General features: G+C 48.8%; 1 protein-coding gene across 2 annotated transcripts in view; it reads left to right on the forward strand.

The window, feature by feature from the left end:
• Window positions 1–17998, forward strand: part of ARHGAP39 (Rho GTPase activating protein 39) — a 206587-nt gene that overhangs the window by 102742 nt on the left and 85847 nt on the right. For both annotated transcript variants that reach the window (XM_053395131.1, XM_053395132.1), the window contains exon 2: window positions 2694–3131. In XM_053395131.1, the coding sequence (XP_053251106.1) occupies window positions 2694–3131 (438 nt within the window). The remainder of the gene's footprint in view (window positions 1–2693; window positions 3132–17998) is intronic.

Here is a 17998-nt window from a genome sequence, read left to right on the forward strand (position 1 = left end):
TTTATTTATTTTCCGTTGTTATTGCGAGAAATTAGGAGGATCCTGGACCTTGGTTGGTTGCGTTCGGTTGACTGCAGCGCGGTTTGTTTGTATGTGTGTAGGGGCGGTTGTGGTTTTGGTAGGTTGTTGGGTTGGATTAGCCATATTGATCTGCATGCTTTTGGGTGGGTGGGCGGGGGGAGAAGCATAGGTCGTCGCCTTGTTGTGCTGTGTGTGATAAAGGGGAACCGTACAGTTGTGTGCAGATTGGCTCACTTCCTCGAGTCATCGCAAAGGGAGTTACAGTGGCACCTTGGTTCTCAAACGCCTTGGTACTCAAACAACTCGGAACCCAAACACTGCAAACCCGGAAGTAAATGTTCCGGTTTGCGAACTTTTTTCAGAAGCCGAACATTCTCCATTTTGAGTGTTACGCTTCCGATTTGAGTGCCACACTTCCGTTTTGAGTGTTATGCTGAGGTCTGTCTATTTTTCCTATTTATTTTGCGTTTTTGTTTTTGCGGCTTTTTTGCTTTGTTTTTGTGACCGTGTGGAACCCAGTTCAGCTACTGATTGATCGATTGTGTGACTGCAGTGCATTGTTTATTGCTTTCATTTCATGGATCGATGGATAGTAAAATCGATGTTAAATTGCTGTTTTAGGTTTTTTTTTTAAAGACTGGGACAGATTAATCCATTCTGCATTACTTTCTATGGGAAAGTGCACCTTGGTTTTGGAACGCTTTGGTTTTGAGATGGACTTCCGGAACGGATTAAGTTTGCAAACCAAGGTACCAGTATATTTGTTCCCTGAGCACCATGCTGGGGTGTGAGACGCTGTCATTTGGACTCTATAGACTGGTCACAGGGTGTGTGTGACCCGCCTTGTTTTGGGGAGCCTGGTGAGTTGTGTGATGGTCTCCTACTCTTCCATTTCTGTGATCAGAGTTTCTCCAGCCCTGAGCCAAAGAGCAGAACCCACCCTAAGCTTCTGAAGGGCCCTTTGCAGCGTTCGTCCCCATCTGCAGAGCAGCTGTTCTGGATGAAGGCCACTTTCAAAAGATGTTTTATTTCCTGCTTCTGTTCAGCTGTGGCATACCACGCTGGTGTGCATTGTACTTTAAAAAAAAAAAGTTTAGGTTTTCAATTTTAAGTGTGTCTTCTGCAATTTCCTGAGTCCCCTTTTCACCACATAGGATAGCAGCTTCTAGGAGTAAATATTTGAACTATTTGAAAAACAATTGTAATAAACAGATTATGCTAGTAGGACTGCAAGAAGTTCTGTAAGGAGCATTATGTGAAATATTGCAAGGAAGACTATGAAGAGAATTATTAGTTAATGATAAGTGCCAACCAAAGAAGAGTGGCAACTTAAGTTGACAGAATATGCACAGCTTGCAGACTTAACATATAGAATATAAAGAACAAGAAGAACATACGTTTAGAGAAGATTGGAAAACATTCAATATGGGAAATAACTGTGTACAGCTGAAAACTCTGGCAGCATTCAGATACCATAGTTTTCTGTGTATAAGACTAGGTTTATTTAATAAAAAATCATTCTTCAAAACTGGGGTTCTTCCTATACATGGGTAGCGCAATGTGGGGCTGTAGGATCGGTTGCTGCCGCAAGTTGGAGATTGTTACTGGTGACTGCTGCAAGGGCAGTTGTTGATTGGCTGTTGCTGCGGCAAGTGGGCGGGCAATTTGCTCCTTTTTCCGGTGATGGGAGAGAGGATCGGTTGCTTTGTCGACGTGCGCGAGTGGCATTGCCTGGCGGGTGAGCGTTTTTTTGGCATTCCCCCCTAAAAAAAGCTCAACAACTGTTTTGTATGGGACAGTGACAATAAAAATTATCGTATTGTAACTGTGGGCAATTCTCCCCCCCAAAAGCTCAACAATTTTGGCCAAGCCTCCCCCCAAAATAGCTCAACAACTTTGGGGAATCTCTCCCCCCCAATTTTCTAAATTTTAAGTCCCTCAAAATAGGGGGCGTGTTATACAAGGAAAGGTGCGGTATATTCAACAGTGTAAATGAGTTTTGATGGATGTAATAATGGGATACTGAACGGTACAGTTTTTGTAAAATATGCAGGGATTTATGATATGCAAGAGGGATGCGGGTGGCGCTGTGGGTTAAACCACAGAGCCTTGGACTTGCCGATCAGAAGGTCGGTGGTTCGAATCCCCGCGACGGGGTGAGCTCCCGTTGCTCGGTCCCAGCTCCTGCCAACCTAGCAGTTCAAAAGCATGCAGTGCAAGTAGATAAATAGGTACCGCTCCGGCAGGAAGGTAAACGGCGTTTCCGTGCGCTGCTCTGGTTCGCCAGAAGCGGCTTAGTCCTGCTGGCCACGTGACCCGGAAGCTGTACGCCGGCTCCCTCGGCCAATAAAGCGAGGTGAGTGCCGCAACCCCAGAGTCGGCCACGACTGGACCTAATGGTCAGGGGTCCCTTTACCTTTACCTTTAAGATATGCAAAATAAACCATGGAAAGAGAAGAAGGGAAGTCATTGATATCTTAAGGATGTAACAATGAGTACTTTAAATTGTAAAGCAGAAAATTTAATAAAATAACATACCAAAAAGGAGAAGCGTTTTTGCGTCTGGGCCAATGCCTGGACGAGAGGTCACCTGGGGACGCCCGGGACTGCAAGCACGACACTGATCCCAACCAGCTTCTAACATCTTTTTGTGATTCCTTTTCCCTCCCTAGGCTGGAATGGGTGGAAATCATCGAGCCTCGGACGCGGGAGCGCATGTACGCCAACCTGATCACGGGGGAGTGCGTCTGGGACCCCCCCGCCGGCGTGCGCATCAAGCGCACCAACGAGAACCAGTGGTGGGAGCTCTTTGACCCCAACACCTCGCGCTTCTACTACTACAATGCCTCCACCCAGCGGACTGTGTGGCACCGGCCCCAGAACTGCGACATCATCCCCCTGGCCAAGCTCCAGACCCTGAAGCAGAACACCGAGTCCCCCCGGGCCTCCACCGAGAACAGCCCCGGGCGCAGCAGCAATGTCAGCCGCGAGGGCAGCACCAGCTCCTCCCAGGAGCAGGAGCAGGAGGGCGGCGGGGAGAAGGCGCAGGAGCAGGGCCGGACCCACCGACAGCCCTCCCAGTTCGCCACCGTCAAAGAAGAAACGGAAAGGTAACCTTGTGTGGTGCGGCTTTGGAAACTGGTTTTCAGGGGTTTGGCAGCGCGGCCTAGTGGGTGGAGCTGTCCGAGCCGGCCTTGCTCTGAGCTCTGCCTAAGGACCCTGTGGAGCAGGGAGGAATATGAGCTTTGGCTGGTGGAAACGGGTTCAATTAGGTGTTTTTAATTTTCTTTTCTTGTTTTTGCACACTCCTCCATTGTTTGCAATCCGAAGCTCGCTTCATCCCCCAAAAAGTTTTTGATTTGAGTTTCTACTGAAATGAGGCTGCATTTTAATGTTGTACAGTGGTACCTCGGGTTGCATACGCTTCAGGTTACAGACTGTGCTAACCCAGAAATAGTGCTTCAGGTTAAGAACTTTGCTTCAGGATGAGAACAGAAATCGCGCGGCAGTGGTGCGAGGCCCCATTAGCTAAAATGGGGCCTCAGGTTAAGAACAGTTTCAGGTTAAGAACGGACCTCTGGAACAAATTAAGTACATAACCAGAGGTACCACTGTGCTTTAATCTTGTTTTTAAGTTGTATTTTAATCAATTGTTTTTATACCTGGTGTTAGCTGCCCTGAGCCTGGTCTTGGCTGGGGAGGGCAGGGTATAAATAAAATTATTTATTTATTTATTTATTTATTTATTTATTTATTTATTTATTTATTTATTTTTATTATTTGTTGTTGTTTAGTCGTTTAGTCGTGTCCGACTCTTCGTGACCCCATGGACCAGAGAACGCCAGGCACCTCTGTCCTCCACTGCCTCCCGCAGTTTGGTCAAACTCATGCTGGTAACCTCGAAAACACTATCCAACCATCTCGTTCTCTGTCGCCCCCTTCTCCTTGTGCCCTCCATCTTTCCCAACATCAGGGTCTTCTCCAGGGAGTCTTCTCTTCTCATGAGGTGGCCAAAGTACTGGAGCCTCAGCTTCACAATCTGTCCTTCCAGTGAGCACTCAGGGCTGATTTCCTTCAGAATGGAGAGGTTTGATCTTCTTGCAGTCCATGGGACTCTCAAGAGTCTCCTCCAGCACCATAATTCAAAAGCATCCATTCTTCGGCGATCAGCCTTCTTTATGGTCCAGCTCTCACTTCCATACATCACTACTGGGAAAACCATGGCTTGAACTATACGAACCTTTGTTGGCAAGGTGATGTCTCTACTTCTCAAGATGCTGTCTAGGCCTGTCATTGCCCTTCTCCCAAGAAGCAGGCGTCTTTTAATTTTGTGACTGCTGTCACCATCTGCAGTGATCATGGAGCCCAAGAAAGTAAAATCTCTCACTGCCTCCATTTCTCCCCCTTCTATTTGCCAGGAGGTGATGGGACCAGTGGCCATGATCTTCGTTTTTTTGATGTTGATTATTTTGATGATGATGATGATCTGCTCTGCAGTTTGCTTGATGGGGAATTTGTGACCCGGCAGAAGTTCTTGGACTGCAACTCCCACCAGCCCCAGCCAGCAGTCGGGGTGATGGCAGTTGTGGTCCAGCAAATGTCTGGATGGTCCCTGCCTTACGAGACTGCTAGCCACAATGAACCAAGGGGGTCTGACTCTGCATCCATAGGTCTTGCCTGTCTCTCCTGCTCCCTCTCTTTGTATCTTCCTTCCCTTGTGAGCTTCTGGGCCTCCCCCAAACCTTTCCTAGTCTTTCCTACTCCCCCCCCCCCCGCCTCCCTCCTGTCCTTCCTGGAATCTCCATCCTGCGAGGATTTTCACCAGCATCTCTCTAGTGGGATAGTAACGAATCGGTGCCACGTGCCCTTCTGACTTGCACTCTTTTAAAGACTCGAGGAATGAGGTTATCACCCCTCTTTTGTTGTACATTCCGGGTCACCCAGACATTGCCATGGCGTCCTTTCTCTTGGCAGATCAAGATGAGCAGGTGACAGCAAAGGTTGCAAGGTTTTTAGCAGGGGAATCAGAATAAGATCCACTATGCGACTGTTGATTCAAAACCCTGAAATCTATTTTATATAATTGACTTTTTACTTCTATTCGTTGTATATTGTATTGCGGTTTTATTGCTATGGCCGATGGCTGACGCAAATAAAGATTCATTCATTCATTCATTCATTCATTTATTCTCTAGTGGGATCCAAGACGCCAGGGTCCCCTGTTTTGCAGAAGCGGGCCTTCTCTCTGAGGCAGTGCAAAGCTAACTGGAATGCAGGCAGGAGACTTTAATCTGCTGCGCAGATGGCCCTGCTCCCTCCTCACACCGCCTCCCCCTTTTGCAGGCTGCAGCAGTTTCCTGAAATACACAAGGAAGAGGTGATGGTTGTTTTCCTGTTCTCAGTTGATGCAGGCTGGTGCATCACAGCTCTGACTGCTTCTGGTACCTGCCTTGTTTGCAGATGGCTTGTGGACCAATAATCCTGCCCAGGCAAGGAGAGCTTCCTCAGAGCAGGCTGTGGTAAGACACAAAAGCTGGAGTGGCTTTCCGGAGGCGACTGAGAAAGAATGGCTTGCAAAAACCCTGGTCGCTGCAGCCACAGTGATCTGGATATGGAAGGAGGACTTCCTTCTCGCTAATTTGAGCCGGAGTACGGCATCTGAGCCACGCAATCCGCTTGAGACGGCGCACAGTGATCATTAATATAATTAATAATAGCAATTAGCCGATCAGTGTCAGTAGTAATTAAAGATCAGCTGGAGGAGACAACAGGTGGCTTTCCGCGGGGGTCTTCCCCTGTGCCCGGCGGGGTTGCCGTGATTGCTTAATTACATCTGAAGAAGTGCGCATTGCGCCCCCGGCAGGAGCAAAGTTGATCTTGCGGGGCAGGGGGAAAGGGGTGCAGTCCGGCGCAAGCGCAGCGCTGGCAGAGAATCTGGTCTAACTGTGTGCCAAATGGTTGGGATGTGTAGGAACAGAGGACGCCAGCCTGGGGGCAGCTGCAGGGTGCTGCTGGTCAGGCCAACCTGCAAAAAACCGGGAAGCAGCAAAGGCAGCGGTGTTTGCAGGGGTGCAGCCCCGCTGTAAAATCCCCACTGCGTCATAGTTCCTTCTGAGTTGCCTCTGAAACGGCCTCTGTTCCTCTTTCTAAGGCGCATCTTGGGATTTGACTGAGACAGGTCTCCTTTGGCACATCCCACTTCATGCGGTGGCTGGTGCTTGATTCATTTCGTAAAATTTCTATGCCACTTGGTTGTAGGAAAAAACCTCAAAGCAGTTTACAGAAAAACAAAACAATAATAAGAAGAAAAATAACAACAATGATTTGACAAAGGGTTGAAATAGCAATGGACTAGAAATGGATTGAAACTTAACCCAAAACCTGGGTAGGCTTGCCTGAACAAAAATGCTTTTAGCAGGGGCTGAGAAGAATACCGTGAAGGAACCTTCCTGGTCTCCATAGGCAGCCAGTTCCAAAGTGCAGGGGCTGCCACGCTAAAAGATGATTCTCTTATAAACGTGGAGCGGATATTATGAGGCACCTGTAACACTGCCAGTCCCCCTAATCAAAGCGGTCAAGTGAACTTCTGTGCGGTCAGTTGTTGTTTAGTCGCTTAGTCGTGTCCGACTCTTCGTGACCCCATGGACCAGAGCACGCCAGGCACTCCTGTCTTCCACTGCCTCCCGCAGTTTGGTCAAACCCATGCTGGCTGCTTTGAGAACACTGTCCCACCATCTCGTCCTCCCCTTCTCCTTGTGCCCTCCATCTTTCCCAACATCAGGGTCTTTTCCAGGGAGTCTTCTCTTCTCATGAGATGGCCAAAGTCTTGGAGCCTCAGCTTCAGGATCTGTCCTCCCAGTGAGCACTCAGGGCTGATTTCCTTCAGAATGGAGAGGTTGGATCTTCTTGCAGTCCATGGGACTCTCAAGAGTCTCCTCCAGCACCAGAATTCAAAAGCATCCATTCTTTGGCAATCAGCCTTCTCCGTCTCCTAAATAGTTTTCTTTTAGGGCTTTTCCTCCAGTCTTCCTGTTTGTGGTGCGTTCACCCTGATTTTTATCCAGCAAACTTAAGGCAGAAGTTAGACTATGCCTGGTCTTTGTTGCACATTTGTTCCGTTTTGCTTGCTGGGTGGTTACACGACCATGATTTGTTCGCTGTGTGTTCACAGGTCTTTCCAGTGACCCACTCTTTCACCCCACACTTGGCAATGCATGTCCCCATCTCCTTCCTCACTGCAAAAACACACCCCCCCCCGCCCCAAGCAAGTTGGATGTGTCGGGGCGACAGAGCATTTTAATTACGCAAATGTATATTTCTGATAGGGACGTGGGTGGCGCTGTGGGTTAAACCACAGAGCCTAGGACTTGCCGATCAGAAGGTCAGCGGTTCGAATCCCCGCAACGGGGTGAGCTCCCATTGCTCGGTCCCTGCTTCTGCCAACCTAGCAGTTCGAAAGCACATCAGGTAAATGGCATTTCCGTGCGCTGCTCTCGTTCGCCAGAAGCGGCTTAGTCATTCTGGCCACATGACCTGGAAGCTGGACGCCGGCTCCCTCGGCCAGTAGAGTGAGATGAGTGCCGCAACCCCAGAGTCGGTCATGACTGGACCTAATGGTCAGGGGTTCCTTTACCTTTACCTTTATATTTCTGATAGGCTCTTGAATCACTTCCACAAATCGTGATGGTTCGGAGGCACCCAAAGTGAAGGACAAGGTGCTCTTGGTCGAGGAAATGCCCTTGGCTTCTGGCCGCCCTGTGGAGCCCAGGGGGGGATAAGCTAAAGGATGCGGCAGCTGCAAATTGAAAATTGATTTTTGATAGCCATGATAGCGTCTTGATGAGCGGATCAGCTGCCGAAGCCTTTTCTTGATTCCTCCCCTTCCGGTTCCAGGAGGTGTGTTTGCAGCGCAGGTCTGCCTTTTAATTTGGCTGTCGGATTATTACGTTTATGAGAGTGTTTAGCACAGCCTGCAGCTGCACCTACTCAACGCGGAGGAAAATAAGCATTATAATTTCATCACGTATCATTTGTCTGCCTAAGCTTTTGTTTCTGAGTGCCAGAGAACATTCTCCGCAGTTTCTGGAATGCCAGACGGTGTAATTTGTTTGTTTTTTTCTAGCTTGGAAATTCTAAGAAGTATAGCCTTTGGTGTTCAGAGGACTGAAAAACTCCAAAATAAACCACCCCAGCTCCTGTCACACTCAATGAATTCAAAGCCCCACTTTTGGTACAAGATTCCAGCCTCTTCCATTTCTGTGCCAGGCGGCCGTGGCTCTTGGCTCAGCAACTTTCAGCGGAGATCTCTCTCTCCTAATTGCTCCTTAGCCAAGTTCAGAACTAAGGTCAGCGTCTCTCGGCCACATGGCTGGAAGCAAATTAAACCCGGGGGAAATTACAAGGGGAAAAAAGAAGGAACATGCAAAAGGTTCCCCGCTCTCCCCCTTTCTCCGTCTCTGTTTACAGCTGGGGTTGATGGGAGATGGAGTCCAAAACAGCCATAGGGAGCACCAAGTTGGGAGGAAAGGTTCGTTATTTCCTGATGCCCCTTTCAGCTCGCGTTTGCAGTTATACTTTAATTTGTCCCTCCTCGCCACAGCAGCCTCGCAGATAGATGAGGCTGGGGCACAGACGACATGTTTTGGGAGCGGGGGATACATGAAACTGAACATCTCATAATCAACGTCAGTTCTTGCTTGCTGCGCTGGGCTGTGAGAGCCTCATTTTGGCCCCCTCCCTCTTTTCCTTTCTCGTTTTGGTTTCCTCCAACTTCTGTATTGTTGAGAAGAGCACAGAAATGCCCTTGGTGTGGTTCTGTGGACCTCCCTGCCACAGGAGGCAGGGATGGCCCCAACCTAGTGTTGGGATGCGTCTAGGGAGATGGGGGTATTTGGCAGGCCCCTGGCTGGCTCCAGCCACCAGCTGGCAGCCGGGCGAACTCCGGTTCTCGGAACAGCATCAATCAGCGACTGGAGCCTCTGAAACCTTTAGAGACTGAGCGCACTCTAATCAGCAGACTGAATAACTTTTCACAATGGAAGTGGCGGACAGAGACATGTGTAAGCATATTTACAGCATTTTATTTAGCAGCAGGACAAAAGAAAAACATGTCTCCTTCCCTTCATGTCCAAGCAAAACAGCAGTATAGCAAAAGCAATATACAACGGAAGTTCCCAGCAGACTGTGCTGGAAGCTAAAAAAGCCAATGCTAAAAAAGCCAATGCAATTCTGGGCTGCATCAATAGGAGTATAGCATCTAGATCAAGGGAAATAATAGTGCCACTGTATTCTGCTCTGGTCAGACCTCACCTGGAGTACTGTGTCCAGTTCTGGGCACCACAGTTCAAGAAGGACACTGACAAACTGGAACGTGTCCAGAGGAGGGCAACCAAAATGGTCAAAGGCCTGGAAACGATGCCTTATGAGGAACGGCTAAGGGAGCTGGGCATGTTTAGCCTGGAGAAGAGGAGGTTAAGGGGTGATATGATAGCCATGTTCAAATATATAAAAGGAGGTCACATAGAGGAGGGAGAAAGGCTGTTTTCTGCTGCTCCAGAGAAGCGGACACGGAGCAATGGATCCAAACTGCAGGAAAGAAGATTCCACCTAAACATTAGGAAGAACTTCCTGACAGTAAGAGCTGTTTGACAGTGGAATTTGCTGCCAAGGAGTGTGGTGGAGTCTCCTTCTTTGGAGGTCTTTAAGCAGAGGCTTGACAACCATATGTCAGGAGTGCTCTGATGGTGTTTCCTGCTTGGCAGGGGGTTGGACTCGATGGCCCTTGTGGTCTCTTCCAACTCTATGATTCTATGATTCTATGATTCTAAGTAAACAGACATGTGACATACAACAATCCACATATCTGTTCTAAAGGTGGAATGGAACTATATCCTAACACTTAGATGGCCTTAAAAGAGGAGGAGAGGGAAAGTAGCCAAGATGACTACTCTCTGCCTCCACAGTTGGAGGCAGCAATCTGTGAATCCCAGTTGCTGGAAACCTCAGGAGGGGAGAGTTGCTCTTGTGTTCGAATCCTGCTTGCTAGTTTCTCATTGGGGCATCTGTTTGGTGACTGTGAGAACAGGATTCTGGGCTACATGGGCCAATGGCCTGATCCAGTAGGGAAGGCCGAGCCGGGAGACGAAGCCCAGGAGGCTTCTCTAATCATCACTTGATGTAGAGAGAAATAAAAGAGGAGATGATGAAAAGGAGAGTGGTCAATTATTCAGATGCAAAAATAAAAGGATTAAGGCTGCGCTGAAGGATCTGCGGCATGTGAGAGGCCACTGTCTCACTGAGCAATGAACCAGGAAGTCTCAGGTTCGGATTCTGCCGTGTCAAGGAGTTTGCAAACTTCGGTGTTTAGTGCGCCCTCTGCCGTGGTCCGCTGGGTCAGGCCAATGGCCCATCTAGTCCAGCCTCGTGTTCTCACAGTGGCCAAACAGATGCCTCTGTTGGGAAACCCGGAAGCAGGATTCAAACACAAGACCCGTGGTTTCCAGCAACTGGCATTCAGAAACATTTCTGCCTCCAGCCGTTGTGGCTAGTGGCCATCAACATCCCTCTCCTCCCCCATGAATTTGACCAATCCCTTTTTAAAGCCACCTGGGTTTGGCCATCACTGCCTCCTGCAGCGGTGAGTTCCACAGTTTACCTGCTGTGCAAAGAAGTAAATTATTGGCAGTTGCTTCTTTTCCCCCACCTGCTCCTAGGCGTTGCCTGGCTTATAAAAAGAGGTGCTGTAGCAGGGGGACTGCCATGCTTAGATGTAAATTACAGAAAAGTCATTCCTGCTGGGCGCTTGTGCGTGCCTAGGGTGCTGGTGGGCAAACTGTATTTATTTGGTGAGAGGGGAAAAGATGCTCTCTTTATGTCCAGAGACACTCTGTTAACTTAGCAAAGACTGTGTGCAAAGTTTGGGGCTGAGCCCTGACATAAGTGTGCCGGTTTATGACATGGATGCACCTGGAGGCTTTGCTCTGAGAGCTGTTTTTGCTGTGCACCTGATCCCTGCTTGAGATGCAAGTCAGAAGATGCATGGCTGGATTTCTGAGCATGGTGTTTGCATCCCTTTCTGTGGATAAAAGGAACAGATTTGGTGATTTACTGACTCCTTTCAACTATGTCCCACTACATTTATTGCTCGTATTTTGCTTCAAAACCCTTAGACTCTTCAGGACCCTTCAGGCATGTCCAAAGTCCGTTTGGGGGCCTAATCTGGCCCCAGTGGCAGTTTATTTCCTGTGGTAAAATCCTTAGAAAAGGTCAACAACTTCGATCCTTCATGGCCCCTTCACTTCATCAAATCATCATCATCATCACCACACCTTTTATTGGCATCACATAAAAAGGTAAAGGTACCCCTGCCCGTACGGGCCAGTCTTGCCAGACTCTAGGGCTTGTGCGCTCATCTCACTCTATAGGCCGGGAGCCAGCGCTGTCCGCAGACACTTCCGGGTCACGTGGCCAGCGTGACAAGCTGCATCTGGCGAGCCAGCGCAGCACATGGAACGCCGTTTACCTTCCCGCTGGTGTTGTCGTTTAGTCATGTCCGACTCTTCGTGACCCCATGGATCAGAGAACACCAGGCACCTCTGTCCTCCACTGCCTCCCGCAGTTTGGTCAAACTCATGCTGGTAACCTCGAAAACACTATCCAACCATCTCGTCCTCTGTCGCCCCCTTCTCCTTGTGCCCTCCATCTTTCCCAACATCAGGGTCTTCTCCAGGGAGTCTTCTCTTCTCCCTATTTATCTACTTGTACCCGGGGGTGCTTTTGAACTGCTAGGTTGGCAGGCGCTGGGACCGAGCAACGGGAGCGCACCCCGCCGCGGGGATTCGAACCGCCGACCATGCGATCGGCAAGTCCTAGGCGCTGAGGTTTTACCCACAGCGCCACCCGCGTCCCTGGCATCACATACAAACATCCAAAACAAATCAATACAGGATTATTCCCCAGTGGCACAAAACATTTGCTAAAATAAAGGAGGAGTATTCATCAAATATAGTAAAAGCTCTGGTTTTCCTAGTAGTGGTGTATGGAAGTGAGAGCTGGACCATCAAGAAGGCTGATCGCGGAAGTATGGATGATTTTGAATTCTGGTGCTGGAGGAGAACTTGAGAGTCCCATGGACTGCAAGAAGATCAAACCTACCCATTCTGAAGGAAATCAGCCCTGAGTGCTCACTGGAAGGACAGATCCTGAAACTGAGGCTCCAATACTTTGGCCACCTCAGGAGAAGAGAAGACTCCCTGGAAAAGACCCTGATGTTGGGAAAGATGGAGGGTACAAGGAGAAGGGGACGACAGAGGACGAGATAGTGGGACAGTGTTCTCGAAGCTACCAGCATGAGTTTGACTAAACTGTGGGAGGCAGTGGAAGACAGGAGTGCCTGGCGTGCTCTGGTCCAGGGGGCCACGAAGAGTCGGACACGACTAAACGACTAAACAACAACATTCATCAAATCTTATCATTATGGCCATGGGGGCTGATGGGAGTTGTAGTCCAAAACACCTGGAGGGCACCAACTTGGCGCCAAGGACTCCCCAGGCAGCCTCACTTGCGTCTTCTTCTCTCCTCCTCCAACTTCCAACAGGCTCTTCATTCCTCCTCTCCTCCCTCCTGCCTCACCGACCTCCCTGGGATGGCTTTTCATTCTCTGACACCCATCAGCGGTGACATAACTATTTTCTCCCTCCTGCAGGTGCCAACAAAGAGGCCCTTGCAATCCCGGCACATCCTGGGAGTTAATTGCTTCCTCCCTTTCTCACAAAAGGCCCATTTTGTCACTTCTTTTGACGTGATGCAGGTCCTTGACTTTTTCCAGGGTGCTTTTTCTTACTGCTTGTCCTGTTGTTGTCGTTTTTCCCCTCCCCCTCCCGTCTCCTGATTTCTTGCTGCAAGATTTTCCTTATTGGCAAGTTTGCCCCAAATTTCACTGTTGGCGCCAAGACCTTCAGTGCTCTTGTCTCCCTGGAGTCCTGAAAGAGGAGGTGAGGGTTGTGTGGTGAGCCCTTCGGCAGCGATACAGGAAAGAGGAGATCCATCTGTTTAGCCACTGGCTGCATGTCGTTTACAGCTGTCCATGGAGGCACAGGTCAATTCTGTGTTCAGGGCAGCTGTTTACCAGCTCCATGTGGTACGCAGGATGAGACCCTCCCTGCCCACAGACTGTCTCGCCAGAGTGGTGCATGCTCTAGTTATCTCCCGCTTGGACTACTGCAATGCGCTCTACGTGGGGCTACCTTTGAAGGTGACTCAGAAACTGCAATTAATCCAGAATGCGGCAGCTAGACTGGTGACTGGGGGCGGCCGCCAAGACCACATAACACCGGTCCTGAGAGATCTGCATTGGCTCCCAGTACGTTTCCGAGCACAATTCAAAGTGTTGGTGCTGACCTTTAAAGCCCTAAACGGCCTTGGCCCAGTATGTTAAAAACAATACAGCGTCAGACATTAACAACTTCCCTAAACAGGGCCGCCTTCTGTTGTCTTTTAAAAGTAAAATAGTTGTTTATTGCCTTGACATCTGCTGGGAGGGCATTCCACAGGGCAGGCGCCACCACCGAGAAGGCCTTCTGCCTGGTTCCCTGTAACCTTGCTTTTCACAGTGAGGGAACCACCAGAAGGCCCTTGGTGCTTTACCTCAGGGTCCAGGTTAGATAATGGGGGTGGAGACGCTCCTTCAGGTCTACTGGGCCTTTGAGGCCGTTTAGGGCTTTCAAGGTCAGCACCAACACTTTGAATTGTGCCTGGAAACGTCCTGGGAGCCAATGAAGATCTTTCAGTACTGGTGTTACGTGGTCTCGGCAGCCGCTCCCAGTCACCAGTCTGGTTGCCGCATTCTGGATTAATTGCAGTTTCCGAGTCACCTTCAAAGGTAGCCCCACGTAGAGCGCATTGCAGTAGTCCATTAAGAACTTTCTGAGAGCAAGAGCTGTTTGACAGCAGAACGGATGACCCCAGAAGGTGGTGAATCACTTTCCTTGGAGGCTTTTAAACGGAGTTTGGAGGGTCACCTGCCAGAGATTCTGTAGCTGTGATTGTTGGACTAGATGACCCTCGCGGGTCCCTTCCACCTCCGCAATTCTTTGATCCTGTAATGGTCTGGCTCGGCATTCGGCAGCTTCTTATACATCCCTGTCCCCTCTTGTCACCCCCTTTTTCCCCTCCCAGGAGCAGAAGATGGCCGATTAGCAGGGCTGTGCTGAACCTCCTTGTCTCTTGCTGAGCTTTTCATCCTACTGTAGTCCCCACGCCCCAGGTGGGGTCTTCCATCCTGCGTTTTGGGGAGGGGGTTGTGACCGCGCCTGCCCTCTGTTTTGATCTTCGGCTCTCTGAAGCTCCACAGTTGGAGGAGATCAGAGCGCCTGTGATGAACTGGAGGCTAATGGCGGAGGTCTTTTTTATTTTTGGGCTTTGCTTTGCCGTCTCACCACGGCTGAAGCAATTTGACATCAAAGAGACAAAACCAGGAACGGTTTGTAACTGAGGCTGATGGTGCTGCTGCTGTTTCAGGGATCCTTCCCAGCTTATCCCCAGAGCTTCCATTTCATGCTGGCAAATCCGTCAGGCTTCTTGGGGTGCAGGAGGGGAATAATGAAGATTTCTGAAAGCGCTGCCGCGTAAGGAACCTTTCCCTCCCCACGTTCTCGGCCCTGCCGGGGTTGCTGTTGACAGCAGATTGCTGTTCCTCCGCTTTCCCAAGGCTCCCCGCCGAGAAAGCATGGTCCGTACCACTTGCTCAAACATGTCGGGCTGTTTTCCTTCTCCCGGGCAAGCTGCCAAGCGGTGTCTGGAAAGCCAATTGACAAGCCTCTCTCCAGCGAAGATCTTGGAGATCAGCTGCCATGGCTGGGGGTTTGGGGGAAGGAAGGGATGTGGCCGAGCGGTTCGTGGGTGGGGGCGGCAGTGGGAGGGGGTCAAGGGCGTTCTGCTGAAGGTTAGTAACACTTGCAGCAATATATGGCACATTTGGTTTGTATGCCACAACTGCTGTTAGAATTTTGCTGGCCAAAAATTGGAAATCACAAGAAGTACCAACAGTGGAAGAATGGCAGGTGAAGATGATGGATTTTTCGGAGCTAGCCGACCTGACCGGAAGAGTCTGTGACCAGAAGGAGGAGGAGTACCAAGAGGAATGGAAGAAATTTAAAGACTATTTAGCTAAATGTGCGAGGAGCGCGCTGCAACATTTTATTGCACCTCCACCTTCTTTTTGTGTCCACACTGACTGCAGCAGCTGCCCCTGCGCGTGAGAAAGATGGATTTTTGGCCCTGTAGTGGAGTCAGTGGCAATTTTGTCAGAGCTTCAGCAGAGAGAGAGAAACAGGCCGCTCAGCCTCAGCTAAAACCACCAGCCCCTGATTTCTCAATATCCTTAATAGTTGCTGGTTTTAATGGTTTAAGGAATACATAAGACTATAGTATAAAAATAAAATTCAGTATAAAATATAGTATAAAAATAAAAATAATCAGTATAGTATAAAAATAAAAATTCAGTTCCTAGCAGAACTGAATGATACTTGTGTATAATAAATAAATGGAATATATGGAAAAAGATATAAAACAAAGTGCATAAGCCACTTTGAGGTTTCACTGTAAACCTTGTGAGCTAACTTACTCCCTGTTTGGGCTAAAAGGTAAAGGGACCCCGACCATTAGTTCCAGTCGCAGAGGACTCTGGGGTTTCGGCGCTCATCTCGCTTTATTGGCCGAGGGAACCAGCGTACAGCTTCCGGGTCATGTGGCCAGCAGGACTAAGCCGCTTCTGGTGAACCAGATCAGCGCACGGAAACGCCGTTTACCTTCCCCCCAGAGTGGTACCTATTTATCTACTTGCACTTTGACGTGCTTTCGAACTGCTAGGTTGGCAGGAGCAGGGACCGAGCAATGGGAGCTCACCCCGTCACGGGGATTCGAACCACCGACCTTCTGATTGGCAAGTCCAAGGCTCTGTGGTTTAACCCACAGCGCTGTTTGGGCTACTGGCCCCAATTGGGAGTTCAAGTTCTGGAGGGTGCCTGGCTGGCAAAGGCTGATTTAAAAGGTCAAGGATTAGCAGCCATCAGATCTTCAGGGTGTTGATTCCTATTGAGGAGACTGACATATATATCTACCCACCTCCCAGGAGAAGAACCAGCGGCTTGCCTCCGGCTGGGCTCTCAGGCTGAGCGATCACTTTGCCTTATTGCAGGTTCCTGTCACTGCGAGGTGTTTTTTGTGTGCTTTCCCACTCCTGCCTCCATCCATCCCTGTCCAAACCTCTTTAGCATGTTTGCTTTCGGAAGCACAATACCTGTCAAAGCTCAGCACCGAAGAAGGTGACAACCAGCGTTCCCGGGGGTGGAATCATCCATCGGGGAAAGCAGGGGTAGATTTCCACGTGCCGTAGAACAAATGTGCAGCATTTGTGGCCAAGGGATGGGAAGACCAGGAGGCTCCAAAAACAACAAATTGGCAAATTCAATTACGGGAATTTGTGGAGATGGCTCAATTGACCAGCAAACTCAGAGGAAACTCAAAGCAAAAATTTGTGAGAAAATGGGATGGTTATAGAAGATACCTTCAAAAATGCAATAATAGGTTTGACTCCGTGCTAGCGTTCGAGTGACAAAGGAAGTAAAGGAGGTGGATAACAATTAAGGATTTATTATGTTTTCTGAATGTATTGGAAAGTTTATATAGAAAGGTTTATTGCTTTGTGTACATTCAATTGTAAGATAAAACATGTGAAGGGACTTGACAGGAAGTCTAAATTGAAGAAAAGATTTTGTAAGATAAAAGGGGGGAAATATTTATTTTCATTATTATTTTCTTTGTGTGTGCTGGTGTGTGTTTTGTATGGAATGGAAATAAGACGGTAAATAACAAACAAAATATTGATGTATGTAATTTTTATTTCTCAATTATATTTTGTGGTAGTATGGTTGTAATGTTTTTTGTAACATAAAATCATTCAATAAAAATTATTATTATTTTAAAGAACAAATGTGCAGCATTACTAAATCGAGGAAAGTAATATTCTGCCTTGGTTAAAGCCCAACTGGATTCCTGTGTCCAGTTCTGGGCGCCACAGTTAAAGAAGGTTATTGACAAGCTGGAAGGTGTGCAGAGGAGGGCAACCAAGATGATCAAGGGGCTGGAAACCAAGCCTGATGAGGAACGGTTGAAGGAGCTGGGTAGGTTTAGCCTGGAAAAGAGGAGACCAAGAGGAGACAGGAGAGCCATCTCCAAATATCTCAAGGGCTGTTATGTGGAAGATGGAGCAAGCTAGTTTTCTCCTGTTCTTGAGGGCAGGACACGAACCCATGGCTTCACGTTACAAGGAAGGAGATTCCGGCGAAACATCAGGAAGAACTTTCTGACAGTAAGAGCTGTTTGGCAGTGGAACGGAGGACCTTGGAAGACGATGGACTTTTCTTCCTTGGAGGTTTTTAAGCAGAGGTTGGATGGTCTGGACTCAATGACCATTAGGAATCACTTCCAACTCTACATTTCTAATATGCTGTGGTTTCAACAGGGTCCTGCTTTTTTAAAAATACGAAACTGTATATACAGCTGCAACCCTGTTCAGCTCCTTGGCTTTCCTGCTTGTGATCCGCACACAGTCGAGCTCTTTTAGGGCCCCTTTTCCATTTCAAGGGAAGCGTTTTTTAAGGACCTGCCGTCTGGTCTCGTGGAAATGAAACAAGACTCATGACTAATAACAACAACAACCACAACAAAAACTTATTATTTATACCCCGCCCATCTGGCTGGATTTCCCCAGCCACTCTGGGCGGCTCCCGACACATAAAAACCACTGGAAAAACATCAACCATTAAAAGCTTCCCTAAACAGGGCTGCCTCCAGATGTCTTCTAGAGCAGCGCACGGAAACACCGTTTACCTTCCTGCCGGAGTGGTACCTATTTATCTACTTGCACTTTGACGTGCTTTCGAACTGCTAGGTTGGCAGGAGCTGGGACCGAGCAACG

This window comes from Podarcis raffonei, chromosome 7 (assembly GCF_027172205.1).
Source record: "Podarcis raffonei isolate rPodRaf1 chromosome 7, rPodRaf1.pri, whole genome shotgun sequence".
NCBI lineage: Eukaryota > Metazoa > Chordata > Lepidosauria > Squamata > Lacertidae > Podarcis > Podarcis raffonei.